General features: G+C 39.3%; 2 protein-coding genes and 1 long non-coding RNA gene across 3 annotated transcripts; 2 read left to right on the top strand and 1 right to left on the bottom strand.

Moving 5' to 3' along the window:
• Nucleotides 1–3344: 3344 nt before the first annotated feature.
• LOC141015258 (uncharacterized) lies at nucleotides 3345–9840 on the top strand. The gene is made up of 2 exons (XM_073489221.1): nucleotides 3345–3959; nucleotides 7799–9840. Exons 1-2 carry the CDS (start codon nucleotides 3485–3487, stop codon nucleotides 9205–9207), a joined length of 1884 nt encoding a protein of 627 aa, XP_073345322.1. The 5' UTR covers nucleotides 3345–3484; the 3' UTR covers nucleotides 9208–9840.
• A 216-nt stretch (nucleotides 9841–10056) lies between these two features.
• On the bottom strand, nucleotides 10057–12004 carry LOC141015263 (uncharacterized). The gene is made up of 2 exons (XR_012180549.1): nucleotides 11520–12004; nucleotides 10057–11135 (listed from the first exon to the last, which is right to left on the bottom strand). It is a non-coding gene; the product is annotated as an uncharacterized lncRNA (long non-coding RNA).
• Nucleotides 12005–14546: 2542 nt separating this feature from the next.
• Nucleotides 14547–16108, top strand: LOC141015221 (uncharacterized). Its single transcript, XM_073489176.1, has 3 exons — nucleotides 14547–14558; nucleotides 14603–15465; nucleotides 15526–16108. The coding sequence occupies exons 1-3, from the start codon at nucleotides 14547–14549 to the stop codon at nucleotides 16106–16108; spliced, it is 1458 nt and encodes a 485-aa protein (XP_073345277.1).
• Nucleotides 16109–19020: the final 2912 nt, after the last annotated feature.

The following is a 19020-nucleotide window of genomic DNA, read 5'->3' as shown; positions in this document are numbered from 1 at the left end:
TCTGAGTGTGTTTTGTGATTCTTTCTTGGTTGGTCACCAAAATTTATAGGTCCCATAGTTTTGTATAGTTTCCTAGAAAGTAACTAATATTTAAATGTACATTCTTAGGAAGACTCTTGGAAAGTATTATGTTATTTGGTAAAAAAAATTGAGATCATTAGATTGAATGCACACTTCCTAATAGATGATTATTTGCTTAAGTTTCAATGGAGCAGACCCTTAAGGGATACCTTCACTCAAAAATGAAAATTCAGTCATTATCTACTCCCAGAAAAATTTCTGGAGCTTCACATCAGAACAATGTGGCAGCATTCTCCTAAAGAGCTGACATAGCTGGGACTCCAGAAGCCACAAGATCCCAAAATTGAGATCAGCAGCTTCTTATAAACTCAATGCAACGAACCAAACTCAAAAATGTGTCTCAATACTGGGTCTTTATTCTCCCTATCTTTAGTGCCATTGCATAACTTTTTCCAGGAAACCTGCAAGGAAGTATCCAATAGGAAACAGGAACACAGACTGTGCAAAAGGTGAAGACTATAATTCCAGAGTTGATGTTTGTGTGCTGTTAAAGCAGGGTGCTGCCTTAGTGAGAATATATAGTCAGAGGAAAGCTGTGCGCAGGTACTAACACTATAATTTTAGCAGACAAACACACAGAGATCAGGGGTTAATCATTAGTTTTGGACACAAGGCACTCAGCCAATAAAGAATACATCTTTTAAAAACTTGTATTTGCCACAAATCATATTATTTTGCTTCATTTTTTTCATTTAGCAAACTGTACTGATGAGTCCTCAGAAAGAGGAAGAGCATTCTTTAGGGAGGGTTTATCTGGTATGCAGGGCCTCTCCGTCTTCCTCTCCTCCTTTCTTTCACGTTCCCTCTCTGTAGTGACACTCTGGAGCACAGATTGACCACATGACCTCTTCAGTTCCTCCTCCATTTTCCCCTTGTCTGAGAAGTCTGCGAGACAGGGAAGGAGACCTATATAGAGCCAGATGTGCATGTGGTATGATCGGGGTGGGGGCTGCATTACCGAAGCCATGAGTCAGGATTTGCCTTGTTGCCAAAATGTCTGGCAGCAGGACGTTACAATTACATACTGCAGTTGGCAGAGTGTAGCCACCAGCCTGAGAGACAAGGCCCTTTTCAGACTGGAATATTAACAAATGCATGAGTAAATAGTCACAGATTATCAGTGAGTAATGAACAAACTGCTGCAGAAATTTCCGATGAAAGCAGGTTCAAAACAAAGGGTTTCTAGTGGATGATTCTGAGGGAGTGGACACGATTTAAACTTACTCGTGAGCTTGATTCAAATGTTTTTGTTCCACAATGAGGAGCTCAAAGCTGCTGTAAGCAATGTCGTTGGTTTAGCAAACTTCCTGTCCGTTGTCTCCTCCCTCCTCTGTACATCACCACGCTTTCACGACTCCTTTCTTTTTTCCTTTCTTTTCTTCAAACATTTTTCATCGCTTGGCCTGATTGGTAGTACAAGCCGTCACTGGGAGCGCTGGAATTTGTAGCCTTTCCTGTTCCGCCACTGTCGATAACCAAGCATTAACATCATAACAGGATAACTGTCCTGTTCCCTGAGCAGACAGTTTATGGAGTTCTCTGTCCGGATTGGATAAAGTTGGCAGGGATACCAGAGAATACCAGGAGAGACATGAGTTACTGACCGCACAGAGCTATTTAACACTTATCTTAATTAGAAATTAACACTTACAGCAGCTTTAAAACATTTATTTGTTTTTAACCATGTTGACTTCCACCTACTGCGACGTCACACACATAGTCTCTATCAAAGGTATTCAAGTTATCTGGGGAAAGTTTCTGTTTTGTTTTCATATCGCAATAATTGCAGAAAACCAAAATAGCATCTGTTTTTTTCCAATATGATGCAGCCCTGCTTTTATTCCTGCATGACAACATGTTGTACAAAACAGCTGCAGCTTGTCTTTAGATTATGATTATAGTGCATTTGCATCTTGTTAAACTCATCCTCTGTTATCAGAGTTTAACATAGTAAACAGAACCAAACATGGCAAAGAAATCAGCGTTCATGACTGCATCTCTACTCATATAAATTACACTAGCTATCTAAAACCTCTAGGAGGTGACCTGCTGCAGTTAGTTACATGAAGTGTTATGAAGTGCTGACCCTTAGTGGTGATAACAGGTCAGTGCACCAGAGAGGGGGAAATGTAAGAAAAGGGTCCCCACCTATCAAAGTCCCTCCCCTGCCAGTGGACCACCTTATTTCAGAAAAAAAATATGTATAATGGCGAGACACAAATACATTTTTGATCCCGATACAGTTATGCCCTGAATGCCCTGAATCTCTTATATAAGCTAGCTCACTAAACTGGCTCTCCTTTTGCATTATCACAGCAGTCAGTGTGTCCAGACTTGTTGCTGTTAGTGACATATATTGAGCGAGACGAAGTATAGGTGACTGGTGGCTTTAATTTCTTTTTTGTAATTTTGCTTTTTGACAAACTCCCAATCAAACTGGCTAACTTTTATAGGCCAGCCCTGTGGCGCTGTGATATGCAGAATTTCTTCAAAAATGTAAGATACCAGTCACCCTTAATAGTATCCTATTTTTATGCAATTCCCAGAGGTCTTAAAAGATTTGTTATCTCACAGAAAGTAAAATTATTAGTGCTAAACAAACTTGTATTGGAGATATGATATCTGGAATAAACCGTGCAGTAACCAACATATTAGGAATTCTTTGGACTGTGATTCTCCTCCTGCAGCAACAGTCTTCTGGTCTCATGGGTGATTTACAAGGGCTTGTTGTATTCTAAATAAATATTATATTTATAACAAAATGACAGAAGTGTCCTTCAAGAGCTTGCATCAAATTTACCCTGCTAAAAAACATTCTGATAATTCTTTTAATTTTTTAATTTTAATTTAAATTTTTTAAGTCAGAGAAGGAAATTATTTTTCATGTGTTTTTCACGGTGAACATCCAAACGTATTCTGGACTGATGTGAAAGACATGGATATAAATTGAAAGATTCGTACTAATGTAATTTAATGTATTAGATGCAATGTTATATTTTGTGTTCAGTGGGTTGAACAGTCATATCGACTATATAATAACATTAATAACATTTCAATTTTTAGGAAAAAATATCATGGAAAAAGGGATTCAAACAAAACCAACTCCGACTTTTTAAACTTAAATTTTTTTTTCAAAGTTTTTCTAAAATAAGGTCCCGGAAGTAGCGTCTCTTCGTCTCGTCTGTACCTCAATTCTCGCGAGACGGTGCGAGAGCCAAAATGGCGTCCCCGTGCTGCTAAACACTAGCCAAACAACTTCTCTCATCTGATAAACAGGCGTTTTGCGTGTGTCATCATCTACTGTTTTCATTTTTTTCCACTCTGAACCGGACTACAGTCGGACTAGAACCGACCGGGACCATCTGGAACCAAAACATCGACGTGTTTTAACCGAATCTGCAGCATGAAGCAGGACAACACAGGCGGTACGAGCACGGGCAAACACAGCTCCACTCCGAGCCTGCTGGGCTCACCCTCCAGCTCAGCTGCACCACCGTCCCCATCTCATCCACCGTGTGGTGCAGAGGTTGGCGACATACTCAACTCAATGGAGAACAAACTCTCCGGACTTGAAGCTGGACTCACTGTCATTGAAGTGCTGCGCGGGGAGTTTAAGGCGCTGCGCCAAAGCCTGGAGCAGAGTCAGGCACGAATAGACACCCTGACCCAGGAAAACAACACTCTGCGAGACTCTGTCAGCGACCTCACCGCCCAGCTGACATCTGTCACCGCCCAGAACAAGCGCATGAAGGAAACCATTCAGGACTTACGAGCACGGAGCGTGAATGACAGTGTAGTCTCCACCTCAGGCCGGACCGAGCCTGTCCGTCCCCTCACTGTCAGAGGTTCTGAGACTCACTCAGGACCATCTGAACCAGGTAAGAAGTCCATGAACATGCAACACTAATGTCACATCTTCCTGCTTTCTTCACTACAGAGTTGGTCCAGAATATGAAAAGCTAGTTAGGCTATCAGCCATGAGCAATGTCGGGGAGTTAATCAAAAAAGGGAACATGCATTACACAATACTTGTTCCCTTTTTTTAATTTATGAAATAAGTAATGTATTGCTGCTTATTTACTGGCTGTGGAGAGGGAGTTGTTTCACTACTTGTTGCATTAGTTGTGCATTAAGTTCTTAAAGGGTAAGTTCACCAATTAATGAAAATTCAGTTATTATCTTCTTGCCTTTGGCCCAAATTTCCATCCTGACTGCTGATGGATAGTTGGGTGAAGTTTTGTAGTCCACAAAACATTTCTGGAGCTGGGGACATTTCTGCAGCTGGGGACACTTGTCTGGCGTTATTCAAGTGACAGGAAGCCCCAAGGTCCTCCACTGATGAAATGTTTTGTGATTTGTGCGTCCATATCGGCCTCTGTTTTCTCTGGCCAACCCACGCTGAGATGAAGCGCTTGTCCAGTGAGAGAGAAGAAAAACGCTGCACAAAACGCACAATGAATCTCTCAGTGTATCAACAGCAGTGGCAAAACCAAACTTTTGCATAATATAAGTTTATAAGTCGTATCTCTTTCACTTTCATAAAGGATAGTCTGGTGTATCCTGTGCTACCAGAGATAATAAAGGATTATCTCTAGATTTCCCAGTTGTTGTGTTGTTGAGGTCATTTGTGGTCTTTGATTGCCCTCAATTGGTATTTCAGCTCTACTGCAGAAAAGTCTATGGGTAGAAAGGAGAATATGATAAAACACGATGAATCTCTTGTGGTGTCTGAGGCTCAGGAGTAGAGCGTGTTGTCCGCTAATCCCAAGGTTGGGGGTTCAATCCTTCTCCTGTAAGAAAGCGGCAACAACTTTCAACAATGACCCTGCAATTTTGTCAGGAATTGCACAATTTTGTAACTGTGGTGCTGAAAGAGGACATGGTTGCTGTTACTTTTCTCATTCATATCTGTCATACATAATGGAAAATTTTCTCTATTCAAATGAAAAAAAATCTTCTCTTAAACTCCCACAATTTTCATACTGTCAACATAATGCATACATCACAATGGTGAAAACAATTGTAACAATTATATTTCATTATTTTTATTTATTTCTTTGAAAGAAGTTTTGGGTCATCGAAAAATGATGCCATCCTGCTGTTGTCATCAGATCAGTGCTTCTACGTGTCGTTGTGTGGATTTTGTTGTGTACAGCCTTTTTAAAACGGTTAGGAGTCGACCGATAATCGGCCTGGAAGAGTATCACTCCGATAACCATCATTTTGCCCATTATTGTTATTAATGTCCCGCCCACAACACTACCTGATTAGTATGATGTCTCTTGAAAAATAATGAAGGCTTTGTGCCACTGGCAGGCACAGAGGAGCGTCATTTGGCAGAGAATCTTCAGGGAGCTAGACGAGCTGTGTTTCGAAGGTAAGGCGGCAGGTTTCTCTGAAGTTATAAACATCACAAGCCTCTACACTGAAGGTCCAAAAACGGTTCAGTCCGCTGACATGTATCTGTTATGACAAGCTTGTCCAGTTTCCCAGTTACACAGCTGAAAATGCCTGAATAATGCACTGTGTTGCAGAAAAAACATTAGCTCTGAGTTTTAACTATAATAAGATAGAGTTTAAAGTTATGTAGCGACAGCTAATGTTAAATCTTTGAGTGATGCTGGTTGTTGTTACTTAGTAACGTAAGGTCATTTTGAGTCTCTTAGAGCTATTTTGAATGTGTCAACGAACATCAAGTTAATTTGTTGGTCCATTATTTAGCCAGATGACGGCACGTTTTGTTTAAAGATTATGTCAACAAGTTCTATTTTAATTAAGAAAATGCTTAAAGGCAGTCCAATTAAGCTCTGTGGTCATGTTTGTGTTCAAGTTTTAAAACTAAGGTTGTTATTTGTACTGTAAAGGCATATCGGTTTCAGATATCAGTTATCAGTCTCCTTGATTACTAAAAATCAGTATTGGCCCTGAAAAAAACACATCGGTCGGCCTCCAAAAAACGATGCAGTTCATAGTTAAATATCAGAAACCTGTTGTTAAAAAGTTTTAAAGCAAATTGTGGTTAAAAACATTTGTAAAGACCCACTTACTGTTCACCGCTAGTTTGAGATGACCTGTATAACCACTATATATTGACTTTCGGAAGGGGATTTCTGAGAAAATAGCTGGCAAATTTTCTGTGTGTTTTTAGTGTCCCTTGGAAGTGTCCAGCAACTGTTGGTGATTAAAGAAGAGGCTCCCATTGAGTGAAACCCTGCCCAGGACCAGGAGGACCCAGAGCCCCTACACATAAAGGAGGAACAGAAAGAACTCAAGACCAGTCAGGAGGGAGAACAGCTTAATGGACAGGAGGAGGCTGAAATTACCAGGTTCCCATTCTCTGATCTCACTGTGAAGAGTGACGATGATGAAGGGAAACCTCAGACTTAATAGCTTCATCAAAGTCAAACCGAGGACAACAGAGAGGCAGAGCCTCCTGCCAGCAGCTCAACAACACAGATAAAAACAGAAACTGATGGAGAGGACTGTGGAGGATCTGAACCTGCCAGGAACCGAGATCAAGATAGTCATCCACAAGATGATGAAGAAAAAACCTCAGACTTCACAGCTTCATTGGACCCAAAGTGAGGAACACTGTCTCCACTCTGTTCTGAGCGTGATGAAATCTTTCACTGCAAGGGGTCTCTTCAGCGACACATGATGTGTACTTAAGGCCTCCAGCTCTCCACAGATTAGAGTCAACACGGGAGAAAAAACATTGGGTTGTGATGTTTGTGGGACAAAGTTTAGCTTTAAATGTAATCTTGAGAGAAACCATCTGGCTGTGGTGATCATAGGAAAAGACCAAGAAAAGTCTTAACAGATACATGAGAGTCCACACAGGAGAGAAACCATTTGGTTGTGGTGTTTGTGGGTCTGGAGACACATGTAAAGGTCCCTCTATGATAGAAACTTTCCAGTTGCAAGGTTTGTTGTGAAAAAATAGATTGCCTTAGTGTGTTGGTCAGTAGCTTATGTTCTGTTACTAAATGATGCATTTTGTTTTTGTCTTTATCGTGCGTTTACTTTAAGGTATTTATAAAAAACTGTCTTTGGTTGCTGACTGTGTTTGTGTGTCTCTTTGTCATCCAAGTTGTAGGATTTCTAAAAGTAGTAAAATCATTGACATCAGGACATGATGATTTTTTTCTTACACACTCCACTCATAAAAGGTCCTCTAAGTTCTCTAGATTTATGGGAAATCCCGGGAATTAGCCTTGAATGGAGCATGAGAACTGTTTACCAGGCGTATAATGGCAGCTATATGAATAAAAGTTGCTGACTGGGTGCCTATTTTGTTTGTCATTCCTCATTGTATGATCCTTAACACATAGTGTTTTTCAAAAGTTCTTAAGTTTATACATTTTTTTTCTTAAACCATACATTTTGTTTTATTTTCATTGAGTACCAGCTTGTGATTGATGAGAGCTTTCTGGAGGGCTTGGAAAGAAAGCTGCTTCAGGCCAAAACTCAGATTTCACATTTCTTGACTGCACACATAGATGCATCTCTAATCCCCTAACATAAATAAACAATAAACAAGAAGTTCTTTTAACCAAAACCATGATCAAATTGCAATTGGTCATTAAATTTGAAAGACTGGTTGAGAGTAAAGGGTTATGGTTTTAAACTAAATTGCTATAAAATCAAATCAATAATCAAATCAAATGTTATTAATTTCCGAGAAAATGGCTGCCAACATTTCTTATGTGTTTTTCAGATCTCCATGGTGGTGTCCAGCAGCTGTTGGTGATTAAAGAAGAGGTTTCCCCTGAGTGGAGCCCCAGTCTGGACCAGAAGGACCCAGATCCCCTACACATAAAAGAGGAACAGGAGGGACTCTGGACTAGTCAGGAGGGGCAGCAGCTGAATGAACTGGAGGAGACTGATATCACCAAGTTACCATTCACTGCGGTCACTGTGAAGAGTGAAGATGATGAAGAGAAACCTTTTTTACAGTTTCATCAAAGACAAACTGAGGAAAGCAGACAGGCAGAGCCTCCAGCCAGCACCTCCACAGCACAGATAAAAACAGACACTGATGGAGAGGACTGTGAAGCACCTGAATCCGTTAGAAACCAAGATCCAGATAATCTTCCACAATCAGATACTGATGAAAAGGCTTCAGACTGTTCTGAGACTGAAGTCAGTTATGATTGGCAAGAACCTTTATCAGAATCTGAACCCAAAACAGACAGTGATAGGGAGGGAACAAGGGCTCCTGAGTCCAGAGTTAATGCCCCGAAATATAAGACAGTCCCTGTGTGTGATGTTGGATGTAATGCTGAAAAAAAAAACTTTAGTTGCTTTGATTGTGGTAAAGGATTTCATGACAAGGGGTCTCTTCAGAGACACATGATGTGTCATTTAGGGAAAAGGTCCTCCAGCTATTTGGTTAAAAAGAAATGTAGAGTGGAGAAAAAGGTAGTTTTACAGATGAGACTAAACACAGGAGAGAAAACGTTTGACTGTCGCGAATGTGGGATAACATTTAGCTTTAAACGTAGTCTCGAGAGTCACATGCTGGTCCACGCAGGAGATAAACCATTTGGTTGTGATGTTTGTGGTAAAAGATTTACAAAACAGGGAAGTCTCAAGGCACACACGAGACTCCACACAGGAGAGAAACCGTTTGTTTGTGAAGTTTGTACTAATTCATTTACCGATAAAAAATATCTCGAGGCACACATGAAGATCCACACAGGAGAGAAACCATTTAGTTGTGATGTTTGTGGGAAGACATTTAGCCAAAAGAGAAATCTCAAGTCACACATGCGAGTGCATACAGGAGAAAGACCATTTGGCTGTGGCGTTTGTGGGAGAAAATTTACAGAACAGGGGATTCTGAAGACACACATGAGAGTCCACACAGGAGAGAAACCGTTTGGCTGTGATGAATGTGGAAAAAGATTTATACAACAGGGAATTCTGAAGAGACACATGATAGTCCACGCAGGAGAAAAACCATTTGGCTGTGATATTTGTGGTAAAAGATTTACACAGCAGGGAAATGTGAAGACACACATGAGAGTCCACACAGGAGAGAAACCATTTGGATGTAGAATTTGTGGAAAGAAATATGCAGAACAAAGAAGTCTGAACACTCACATGAAAGTCCACTCAGGTTAGAAACTGTTCAATTGCAAGGTTTGTTAAAAAAATAGCTGGATTATTGTTAATCCATAGAGTTTTTTAATGAGGTTTTTGTGTGGACACCCTGCAGTGGCACACCTGTGGCTGCATATTTAATTCAAATTCTACAGCTGGAGACCCGCTTCAGTTACTACAACATTAACTATGTAAACTTTATGGCAGAGAAACCTGACGGCCACAAGGGGGAGACACAAGTTCCATATTCCTGCTGTAAAGGTCGTAATGACGACATTTTTGTGTGGACAAACCATGTTTTAAAAATAATACTACGTCTCCAGAGCTTAAAGAAAGGTGCGGAATAAAAGTATTTATTTTCCTCTAAAACATTATTATGATATTGTATTCATAATTTTAAAATGTTTGGGTAAAAATTATTGTTATGCTTATGTCACTGTACGAATCCTGACGGTTGGTTCCAGCTTCTTACAAGGTTTGTCATGTGGTGGTTTTGCCAGTGATCAGATCGGATCGTAAAATGATTGAGTTTTACAGAATGCGCCCAGCATACTGTACTGCCAAATGTTAGCTAGGTAGCATCAGCAATTTTAGCAATGTTAACGTTAGCTAGCTAGTGTTAGCAATGATAACATTAGTTATTTTTGGCAACGTGTTAGCTAGGGGTGCTCCGATCAGGGTTTTTGGAACCGATCACCGATCACCGATTTTTGAAATCAGTATCGCCGATAACGATCCCGATACCGATACCAGAGCCTCTATTTTGAATTTGAAGCTTGCTTTTTATAGTGTAGCATTAATTATCAAGTTATTTAATTAGGTTACCCTTGAACCTGTATACAAAGCATTATTAAATTAAAGACATGAGGGTATCATGAATTGACTCTTTTATTTGCAGGAATTTGCAACATTGTACATAGTTGAGGCTCAGCTCAAGACTGTATGCTCCTAAAAAATGAAACAGCTCTACGTACACCACCATGTGAACATTACACTCTATAGAAACTGTAATACATGTAGTTGCCTTCCAGTAAAAAAATAACACACACATATATATATATATTGGTAACAACAACTTTTCTTTCTTTCTTCCTTTCTGGGGAAAACAACTGGGCTTATTAGATAGAACAGGGCATTTATCAGTTTGCTCCTTGTAAATATATAAACATTAAAGGAAATAGCCAAATAAATAAAGTCACACAGTCCTTGTAAAAAAAATAAAAAGAAATAGCCAGATAAATAAATAAAGTCAGACAGCCCTCACAATTCACCTGCAATTAACAAACAGACAACCAAAAAGTGCAGAACAAGTGTAGCAAAATACAGTAACAATTATTGTACCTAATACAATAATGTACCTTTTAATGAGGTAGCTTTTTATGAGCTGAGAGAGAGAAAGAGAGGTGTCTAGAGTTCAGACAGACAATGTTTTATTATTTCCTTTGCTTTCCTTTGCAAGCAGCATCACTGGCAGATTTACTTTGAGAAAGATGAGCATCTCTGCATTTTTTGCAGTGAGCTTATTCCTCTTTTCATCTATAATGTTTCCCGCTGCACTAAATAGTCTTTCACTATCAACACTTGTGCACGGTGCACAGAGATAAGCTCGTGCAGCTTGTGCAAGCGATGGAAAGCGGCTTCTATTGTCCTGCCAAAAAGTAAGTGGTGTTCTGTTTTGTGGGATGACTGCCTCAGTTAAGTAGAGATTCATCTGTGCTGATGATGGGTTGCCCGAGTCAACACCATCATGTTGTTCACTGTCATCCAGTAGTTCTGCATACATAGCATGCAAGGAGCCATCTCTTGGTACCTTTTCTGGTGGCTCAGAACCCTTTGCCTCACCACTGTGCTCCTCTTGTGGTCCAGCAGCATCAGTCAGACTCAGAACATGAGAGAGAAGCCCACGGATCTGTTGCTTAAGTTCATCTGAGAAATATCTGTCCTTGTACCTAATTTATTAACAAGAGAAACAAAGAAAAGACAAAAAATTAATTGATCCATTTTATGTATGTTGTCATAGGTTATTATGCTATGCTGACAAGTTGTGACAACCATACTACATTATTGCCATTATAAAGTTTTTCATTCACTTTAGCCAAAGCTAGATATGCATCTGAGTTGGAGAGCCTACTAGTGTTGTCAGAATAGTCTCATTTTTAATTATAAGTCTGAATGTAAAGTTTTAAGTTCAACACGAATGTACCTTCTCTCCCTCCCCCCGTGTCTATCTCAAACGCGCGCACATACTGACCCTGTCCCCCCCCCCCCCCTCCTCCTCCTCCTCCACCCACACACACACACACACCGACAAAATTTATGAATGATGTACTCACCTCGGATCGAGGACTGTAGCAATGGTGTACAGTGGCTCGGATTCAATATCACTGAATCTCCTCTCTAGTGCGTCCAGCAATGTCGCTTTGGAGGTTTTCACTCCTTGATCAGTGTCCGCTGTTTTCCGCAGTAGACGACGTAGAGCCCGGGTGGCTGGTATCACATCTGCTTTTGCATGGCAGACTTTTAAATGCCGTATTAAGTTTGTAGTGTTGAAATTGCGCGTCTTATCTCCTCCGCGACTGATTCCCTTTGAGCAGACACAGCAAACAGCAAATTTAATGTCCTTTTCTGACACTTTGTAAAACTTCCAAACCGGTGACGCCATCTTAACTCTTCATCTGTAATTGTCTCGCGGTAATTGTGTTGCGCGGGTACTGCGTCACATCGGCTCTTTTGATCGGTGAAAATTAAAAATCCGGTCACTTCCGATACCAGGTATATCGACCGATGCCGATCGGGTTGCCGATCGATCGGAGCACCCCTAGTGTTAGCATAAGCAATGTAATTGTTAGCTAATATTTGCAATGATAACGCAAGTTATGTTACTTTGTGCATCAAACTGGCAATCACTTGAGGGGGCAGATGATTTAAACAATAGCAGTGTTGTGGCATGAATGCAATAGTAGAAGGGAGATGGACTGCCACATTTATCGGCTGAATGTTATCAATAACACCTTTAAGTGTGATGGTAAACAATGCATCAGTTTCATTGTATGTTGGTTTTTTTTGTTTTTTTTTGTCTGTCTCTTGTATTTGTATGTAACAGAACTGTTCTTTGGTTGCTTAATTTGTCTTTGTGTGTCTTTACCGCCATATGTTTATGAAGGTCCTTTCTCAATAAAACTGTACAAGTACAGAAAAAGTTAAAGGAAGTTGGACAACTGTTTTCTAAAAGATTCACTTACAGAAGGTCTAATCAGTTTTCTTGACGAGTCGGGAGTCCCAGGCATTAGCCATGGATTGAGCATGACAAGTGGATACCAGCCTCGAGGTGGCAGCCATTCATTTGAATAAAAATGTCTCACTGAATACATGTTTTCATTCTCACATAAATATACGAAAGAAAACAAGACTTTATTGATGGTAAACATGTCAAATTTATCAAATGCAGTATAATAAAAACTTTTCTCCTGAAAAAAATGAGTTTTTCTCTTGAAAAAAAATATTTGTTTTGGTTTCACATGTGGAACAACATTATTTCTCTCGATTTCAGTCATGATAAAGGAGTTTTAAATCGGTTTCACACATACTTTCAAGTTTCTGTCCTGAAAAACAAAACTTTCTCCTGAGAGAAAAAAGTTTTCTCCTGAGAAAAATGATTTTTTCTCCTGAAAAAATGTTTTTTTTCTCCTGAAAAAATGAGTTTTTCTCTCAGGAGAAACACATATTTTCAAGTTTCTTTCCTGAAAAAAAAAATGTAGTTTTTCTGCTGAAAAAAATAGTTTTTCTCCTGAAAAAAATGAGTTTTTCTCCTGAAAAAAATAGTTTTTCTCCTGAAAAAAATGAGTTTTTCTCCTGAAAAAAATGAGTTTTTCTCCTGAAAAAAATGAGTTTTTCTCCTAAAAAAAGTTTTTTTTTGTTTTCACACATGGAAAACATAATTTCTCTTGGTTTCACTCAAGGTAAAGGAGTTTTAAATCGGTTTCACACATATTTTCAAGCATCTGTCCTGAAAAACATGATTTTTTTCTCCTGAAAAACATGTTTTTTTCTCCTGAAAAAAATGATTTGTTTTGGTTTCACACGTGGAACAACATCATTTCTCTTGGTTTCAGTCATGATAAAGGAGTTTTAAATCTGTTTCACACATATTTTCAAGTTTCTGTCCTGAAAAAAAAAACTTTTTCTTCTGAGAGAAAAAAGTTTTCTCCTGAGAAAAATTAGTTTTTCTCCTGAAAAAAAATGATTTTTTCACCTGAAAAAAAAAGATTTTTTCACCTGAAAAAAAGTTTTTTTTTTGTTTTCACACATGGAAAAACATAATTTCTAAAATAATTTTTAAAGGAGTTTTAAATTGGTTTCACACATATTTTCAAGAAAAAAATATTTTTTCTCCTGAAAAGATGAGTTTTTCTCCTAAAAAAATGAGTTTTTCTCCTAAAAAAATGAGTTTTTCTCCTGAAAAAAATGATTTGTTTTGGTTTCACACGTGGAACAACATAATATCTCTTGGTTTCAGTCATGATAAAGGAGTTTTAAATTGGTTTCACACATATTTTCAAGTTTCTTTCCTGAAAAAAAATGTAGTTTTTCTGCTGAAAAAAACATAGTTTTTCTCCTGAAAAAAATGAGTTTTTCTCATAAAATTTTTTTTTTTTGTTTCACACATGGAAAAACATAATTTCTCTTGGTTTCATTCATGATAAAAGAGTTTTAAATCAGTTTATTTCTTTGAAACCTGTGGAGAAAATCCCCAGCCTCATCGTGTGCTCAGCAGGAGCTCATGTTTCTTACAATATCACCATTAAAGTGATAGAAGCTACTCGTGCTTCTCTCTGAAAGACAGTATGAGAGGTCAACCTCAACTAACATCTGAGACGATTTGCTAATGAGCGCAGTTTGACACACAGATATAAACACTGATACATGCGCTGCTTCTGCATAAAAATTCAAGTCAGAAATACAGTTTAGCTCCCAGCTTGTACTCAAGCCACACAATTTAGATCTCAGCCTATAGCATATTTTGCATTGCTTATCACATTCCCAGTTTTCCAGCCATTTATATTCATGTTTTATCTGTGTAGTCAGTTTGAACAAATTGTTTATTTGTTCTTTCATTCAGAGTGATTGACTCATTCCCACTATAAGTCTTCATACTCCTTCAGCTGCTACTACGGTAAATTCAAGCCAGCAATGCAGTTCCCCCTTAAAGCCAGCAGGGAAGTCTACCTTCGGCTTTTCAACAGGCAGCATTCACAACTGCAATTTCTTCATGGTCTTGTCCTGTATTCTAACATTTCTTAAGGGTTGATGTTAAAGCTTTCATTAATTCTCCAGTTTTTTGTTTTTTATTTACTGAGAAAATGGCAGCCAACGTTTGTTTGTGTGTGTTTCAGTGATCCATACAGGTGTCCTGCAGCTGTTGGTGCTTAAAGAAGAGCTTTCCCCTGAGTGGTGCCCCAGTCTGGACCAGAAGCACCCAGAGCCCCTACACATAAAAGAGGAACAGGAGGAACTCTGGACCAGTCAGGATGGAGAGCAGCTTCATGGGTTTGAGGGGGCTGATATCACCAGGTTTTCATTCACTGCGGTCACTGTGAAGAGTGAAGATGATGAAGAGATGCCTAAGTATTCACAGGTTTATGAAAACCAAACTCAGGAAAACAGAAAGGCAAAGCCTCCAGCCAGCAGCTCAGCAACACAGATAAAAACAGAAACTGATGCAGAGGACTGTGGAGGATGTAAAACTGCCAAAAAGCAAGATCCAGGTAGTCATCCACAACCAAAGACTGACGAAGTGGCTTTAGACTGTTCTGAGACAGAAGTCAGATGTGATTGGCAAGAATCTTTGCCCGATTCTGGAACTGAGACCGAAGACAGTGAATATGGTTTCGAGGAGACCAGCGCACCTGGGTCAGGTGTAAATGCTCTGAGACGTAAAGAAGTCCCTGTGAGTGATGTGGGATGTGACACTGGAAAAAAATCCTTCAGCTGCTTTGAGTGTGGTAAAGATTTTCATTACAAGGGGTCTCTTCAAAAACACATGATGTGTCATTTAGAAAAAAAGTCCTCCAGCTGTTTGGTTAACAAGAAATGTTTCAAGGTGAAGGAAACGGCAGAGTCACAGATGAGAGTAAACACAGGAAACGAAACATTTGGTTGTGATGTTTGTGGAAAAAGAGTTAGCAAGAGAAATCTTAAGAGGCACATGCAAGTCCACACAGGAGAAAACCCAGTTAGTTGTGATGTTTGCGGGAAAAGATTTAAACAGCGAAACCTCGAGTCACACATGAGCGTTCACACAGGAAAGAGACCGTTTGGCTGTGGTGATTGTGGGAAAAGATTTATCTTAAAGAAACATCTGATCACCCACATGAGAATCCACACAGGAGAGAAACCGTTTAGCTGTCGTGATTGTGGGTCAAGATTTGGTCTTAAGAGTAATCTTGAAAGACACAAGCTGGTCCACACAGGGAGGAAACCATTTGGTTGTGATGTTTGTGGTAAAAGATTTACACAACAGGGAAGTCTCACGACACACATGAGAATCCACACAGGAGAAAAACCGTTTGGTTGTGACTTCTGTGGGATTGTATTTTCAGATCAGGGACATCTAAAGTCACACAGGAGAGTCCACACAGGAGAGAAACCATTTGGTTGTGATGTTTGTGGTAAAAAATTTACACAACAGGGAACTCTCGATACACACATGAGAGTCCACTCAGAACATAAACCATTTGGTTGTGTGGATTGCGGTCATAGATTTAAACATCAGGTAAGTCTCCAGAAACACATTAGAATCCACTCAGGAGACAAACCATTTCTTTGTGATATATGTGGGAAAAGTTTTAACCAGTCGACACATCTTAAGTCACACATCAGAGTCCACACAGGAGAGAATGGTATCTCAAATGGTTGCTCTTAACATTGTACTTTTTTTCTGGGGTGCAATATGATTATATGTGAACAGTCCTTTCAACCATTGTTTTTCTTGAAGGCGCATGCTTGGATTTCCAGTTGATATTCATATATTTTGCATCTGTCGTAATTAGTAGTTTGTTTTCATCATTATTGATTTCCTTGAATATTTCTACCTTGTTCCAGAAATCGCTCAAGTGTGTGCACCTCCAAAACACGTGTATTAGATCCCCATGATCAGAGTTACATCTTGGGCATTTAGAAGATACATTAAGGCTGACACGGTGCTGTTTATATGAGGTGTGATACACACAGGGAATGTATCACAATGCATAAGTCTGTTTTTTGCAATTTGAAAAAATGTAATTTTCTGCATTGTAAAATGATGATGTTAATACGTTTTGTGAATCTGTGTTTAAAATATTTTTTTCAGTTGAGGTGTCTAAAATACTGGGAAAATTCTTAGCAGTATTGTTTTTAAAGGTAACTGCATGTCTCTATCAGCTGCCATATGCAGCTCGTGCTGTAGAGACTTTCTTGCGGTCTAGAGAGACATCTTGTTCATCTTATATTCCTGTGTAGCCGACTGTCACAGAAGATTCTGTTATTGTGGTTATTTCCATGATAATTTAGAATTGTTTGTGCTAATTAATTTTTGTTTAGTCATTTCTGATGTTGTAGTTATCTGGAGCAACATAACCAATTGACTGTCTATTCACACTGGATATAGGATTCAATGTACAACTGTGCCTTTACCCCTGTGGGACTGTATTAAAGACTGTTGACCAATTTCCTGGAGTGCTGCAGCTTCTCAGTCATTAGACCAATGAAACCACTGACAAAGGACGACAACAAAATAGAAGGCTAACAGACACATGCAATGACAAAACAGTGAACACATTTCCTTTTAATCTATTTTGAGGAATCTTTCATTCTTCTGTTTACAACTGGTCGCACCTGAGTGACTGTCTCATGCTTTGGGAAAGGGTCTACTTTACAGCTTGTGCTGTTTTCAGTGGTCTTGTTCAAATATATCCAACATCCCCCCCTCAATTCAGGTAAAGCTTAAACAGGAACTGACTACAACTACAGAGATGAATGTCTTTTTTTTGCATGCTCTAGTGCACTGGCCTGTAGTTGTGCCCTTAAACAGGGTGAACAGTTGTGGGAGAGGAATGAGGTAAACAACAACGCAGCTCTTGCTTTCACTCATCTTTATTGAGTTAAATTTTAAACAAGTCAAGCAAAGCTTACACATTTCCAAGCACGAACACATTCAATAACACACTCTCAGGACCACAGATACCGCTACAGATGTAGCTTTTTTAACTTTCTCTAAAATATAAAAACATAACAGTGACTAGCTTCAATGGTGAGGACGGATATGCGGCTATGGGATCTCCATGTTCTAGCTTACTCTGAATCAGCCAGAAACTTTTTCAATGATAAACCAGTAAAATACATATATTCATATATATATTATAAAATATATACAATTGTAATGCAACCATGCTTATTTTCCAAGTTAATTTTGGCTTTTTGCTGCTAATAAGACAAAGAGAAGAACACAGATAGGTGATGTAGATCCTTGTATGAGTGGGTTGATTGTTTGTGATCTGTTGATAATGCCTGGGGGCTCCAGCAGGAAGGATCATGCTCTGCTTCCACACTCAATACAGACAAGTCAAGGCCAGAGCCACATGTTTAAGGTCACTTCTGTACATAGAGCACTGTAACTTGAGAACACGTTCACAATAGTTTTATAAATATATTATGCCTGTTATTATTATGCCATAGTGATGCACATAAGTTACGGAAGTAAAGGCTTGACTCCAAACCAGGGGTTACAGGCAGTGCAGGAGCTGTGGGAAAGAGTAACTCACTTTGTGGACCTTTTACATGCACAAAAATGCTACATAACACAATAAAGGAAAGGCAAAACCCCAGAAAGCACAATATAATTTCTTTTTTTATCTTTAATGTGATGTGTAATGTGCTCCTGACCTCTGATGTCACCCATTGAACCTCTTCAGCTTTCCTATTTTCAGAATTTTTGTGCCTTACCATTTATACATTCCACTTTCACTTCTCACACACGTTACACATTAAAGAGGAACACTTGGCCTCTTTAAAATGATGTGCCAATTTCAGTAAACAGCCCTCCAACAGTATGCTTCTCTGTTCAGATGTTCAGATTGATGTTATTTGTCTTGCAAGTTAAGTGTTCAGCTAGCCCAACCATGCTGATAGTGAGGTTCAAATTCACAGACAACCACTGCAACAGAAAAACTTCTATGCAAATTCATGTGTTTCTGACTCACTGGCATTTTAAATTTTTTCCCACAAACATCACACCCAAATGGTTTTTCTTTCGTGTGGACTCGCATGTGTGTCTTGAGATTTACACGTTGTGTAAATCTTTTCCCACAGACATCACAACCAAATGGTTTCTCTCCTGTGTGGAGTCTCATATGTGTCTTACAATTTTCACTTCCCGAAAATCTCCTTCCACAGTAACCACAGGGAAATGGTTTCTCCCCCCTGTGGACTCGCATGTGTGTCCTGAGATGTGCCTTCTGCTTAAAGCTATTACCACAAATGTCACAAGCAAAGGGTCTCTCTTCTGCGTGGACCCTTGACTCAGAATCTGACAATGGTTCTTGCCAATCATCATAACTGAATGGATCTTGGTTCCTGGCAGGTTCATATCCTCCACAGTCCTCTCCATCCATTTCTGTTTTTATCTGTGTTGCTAAGCTGCTGGTTGGAGGCTCTGTCTGTCTGTTTTCCTGAGTTTGGCATTCATAAAGCTGTGAATACTTAGGTTTCTCTTCATCACCTTCAGTCTTCGGGAACCTGATGATATCAGCCTCCTCCAGCTCATTAAGCTGCTCTCCCTCCTGTTCCTCTTTTATGTGT

The sequence above is a fragment of the Pagrus major genome, chromosome 20 (assembly GCF_040436345.1).
Source record: "Pagrus major chromosome 20, Pma_NU_1.0".
In the NCBI taxonomy this organism is placed as follows: domain Eukaryota; kingdom Metazoa; phylum Chordata; class Actinopteri; order Spariformes; family Sparidae; genus Pagrus; species Pagrus major.
The sequence above is the reverse complement of the archived record's forward strand: the minus strand, read 5'-3'. Positions and strand labels throughout refer to the sequence as shown.

Bases quoted from the DNA above. Each gene is read 5' to 3' on its own strand.
- LOC141015258 (XM_073489221.1), top strand. From the start codon at position 3,485: ATGAAGCAGGACAACACAGGCGGTACGAGCACGGGCAAACACAGCTCC. The intron at 3,960-7,798 runs GTAAGAAGTCCA...TGTGTTTTTCAG, and splicing joins CTCAGGACCATCTGAACCAG to ATCTCCATGGTGGTGTCCAG.
- LOC141015221 (XM_073489176.1), top strand. The intron at 15,466-15,525 runs GTCACACATGAG...TTGTGGGAAAAG, and splicing joins TTTAAACAGCGAAACCTCGA to ATTTATCTTAAAGAAACATC.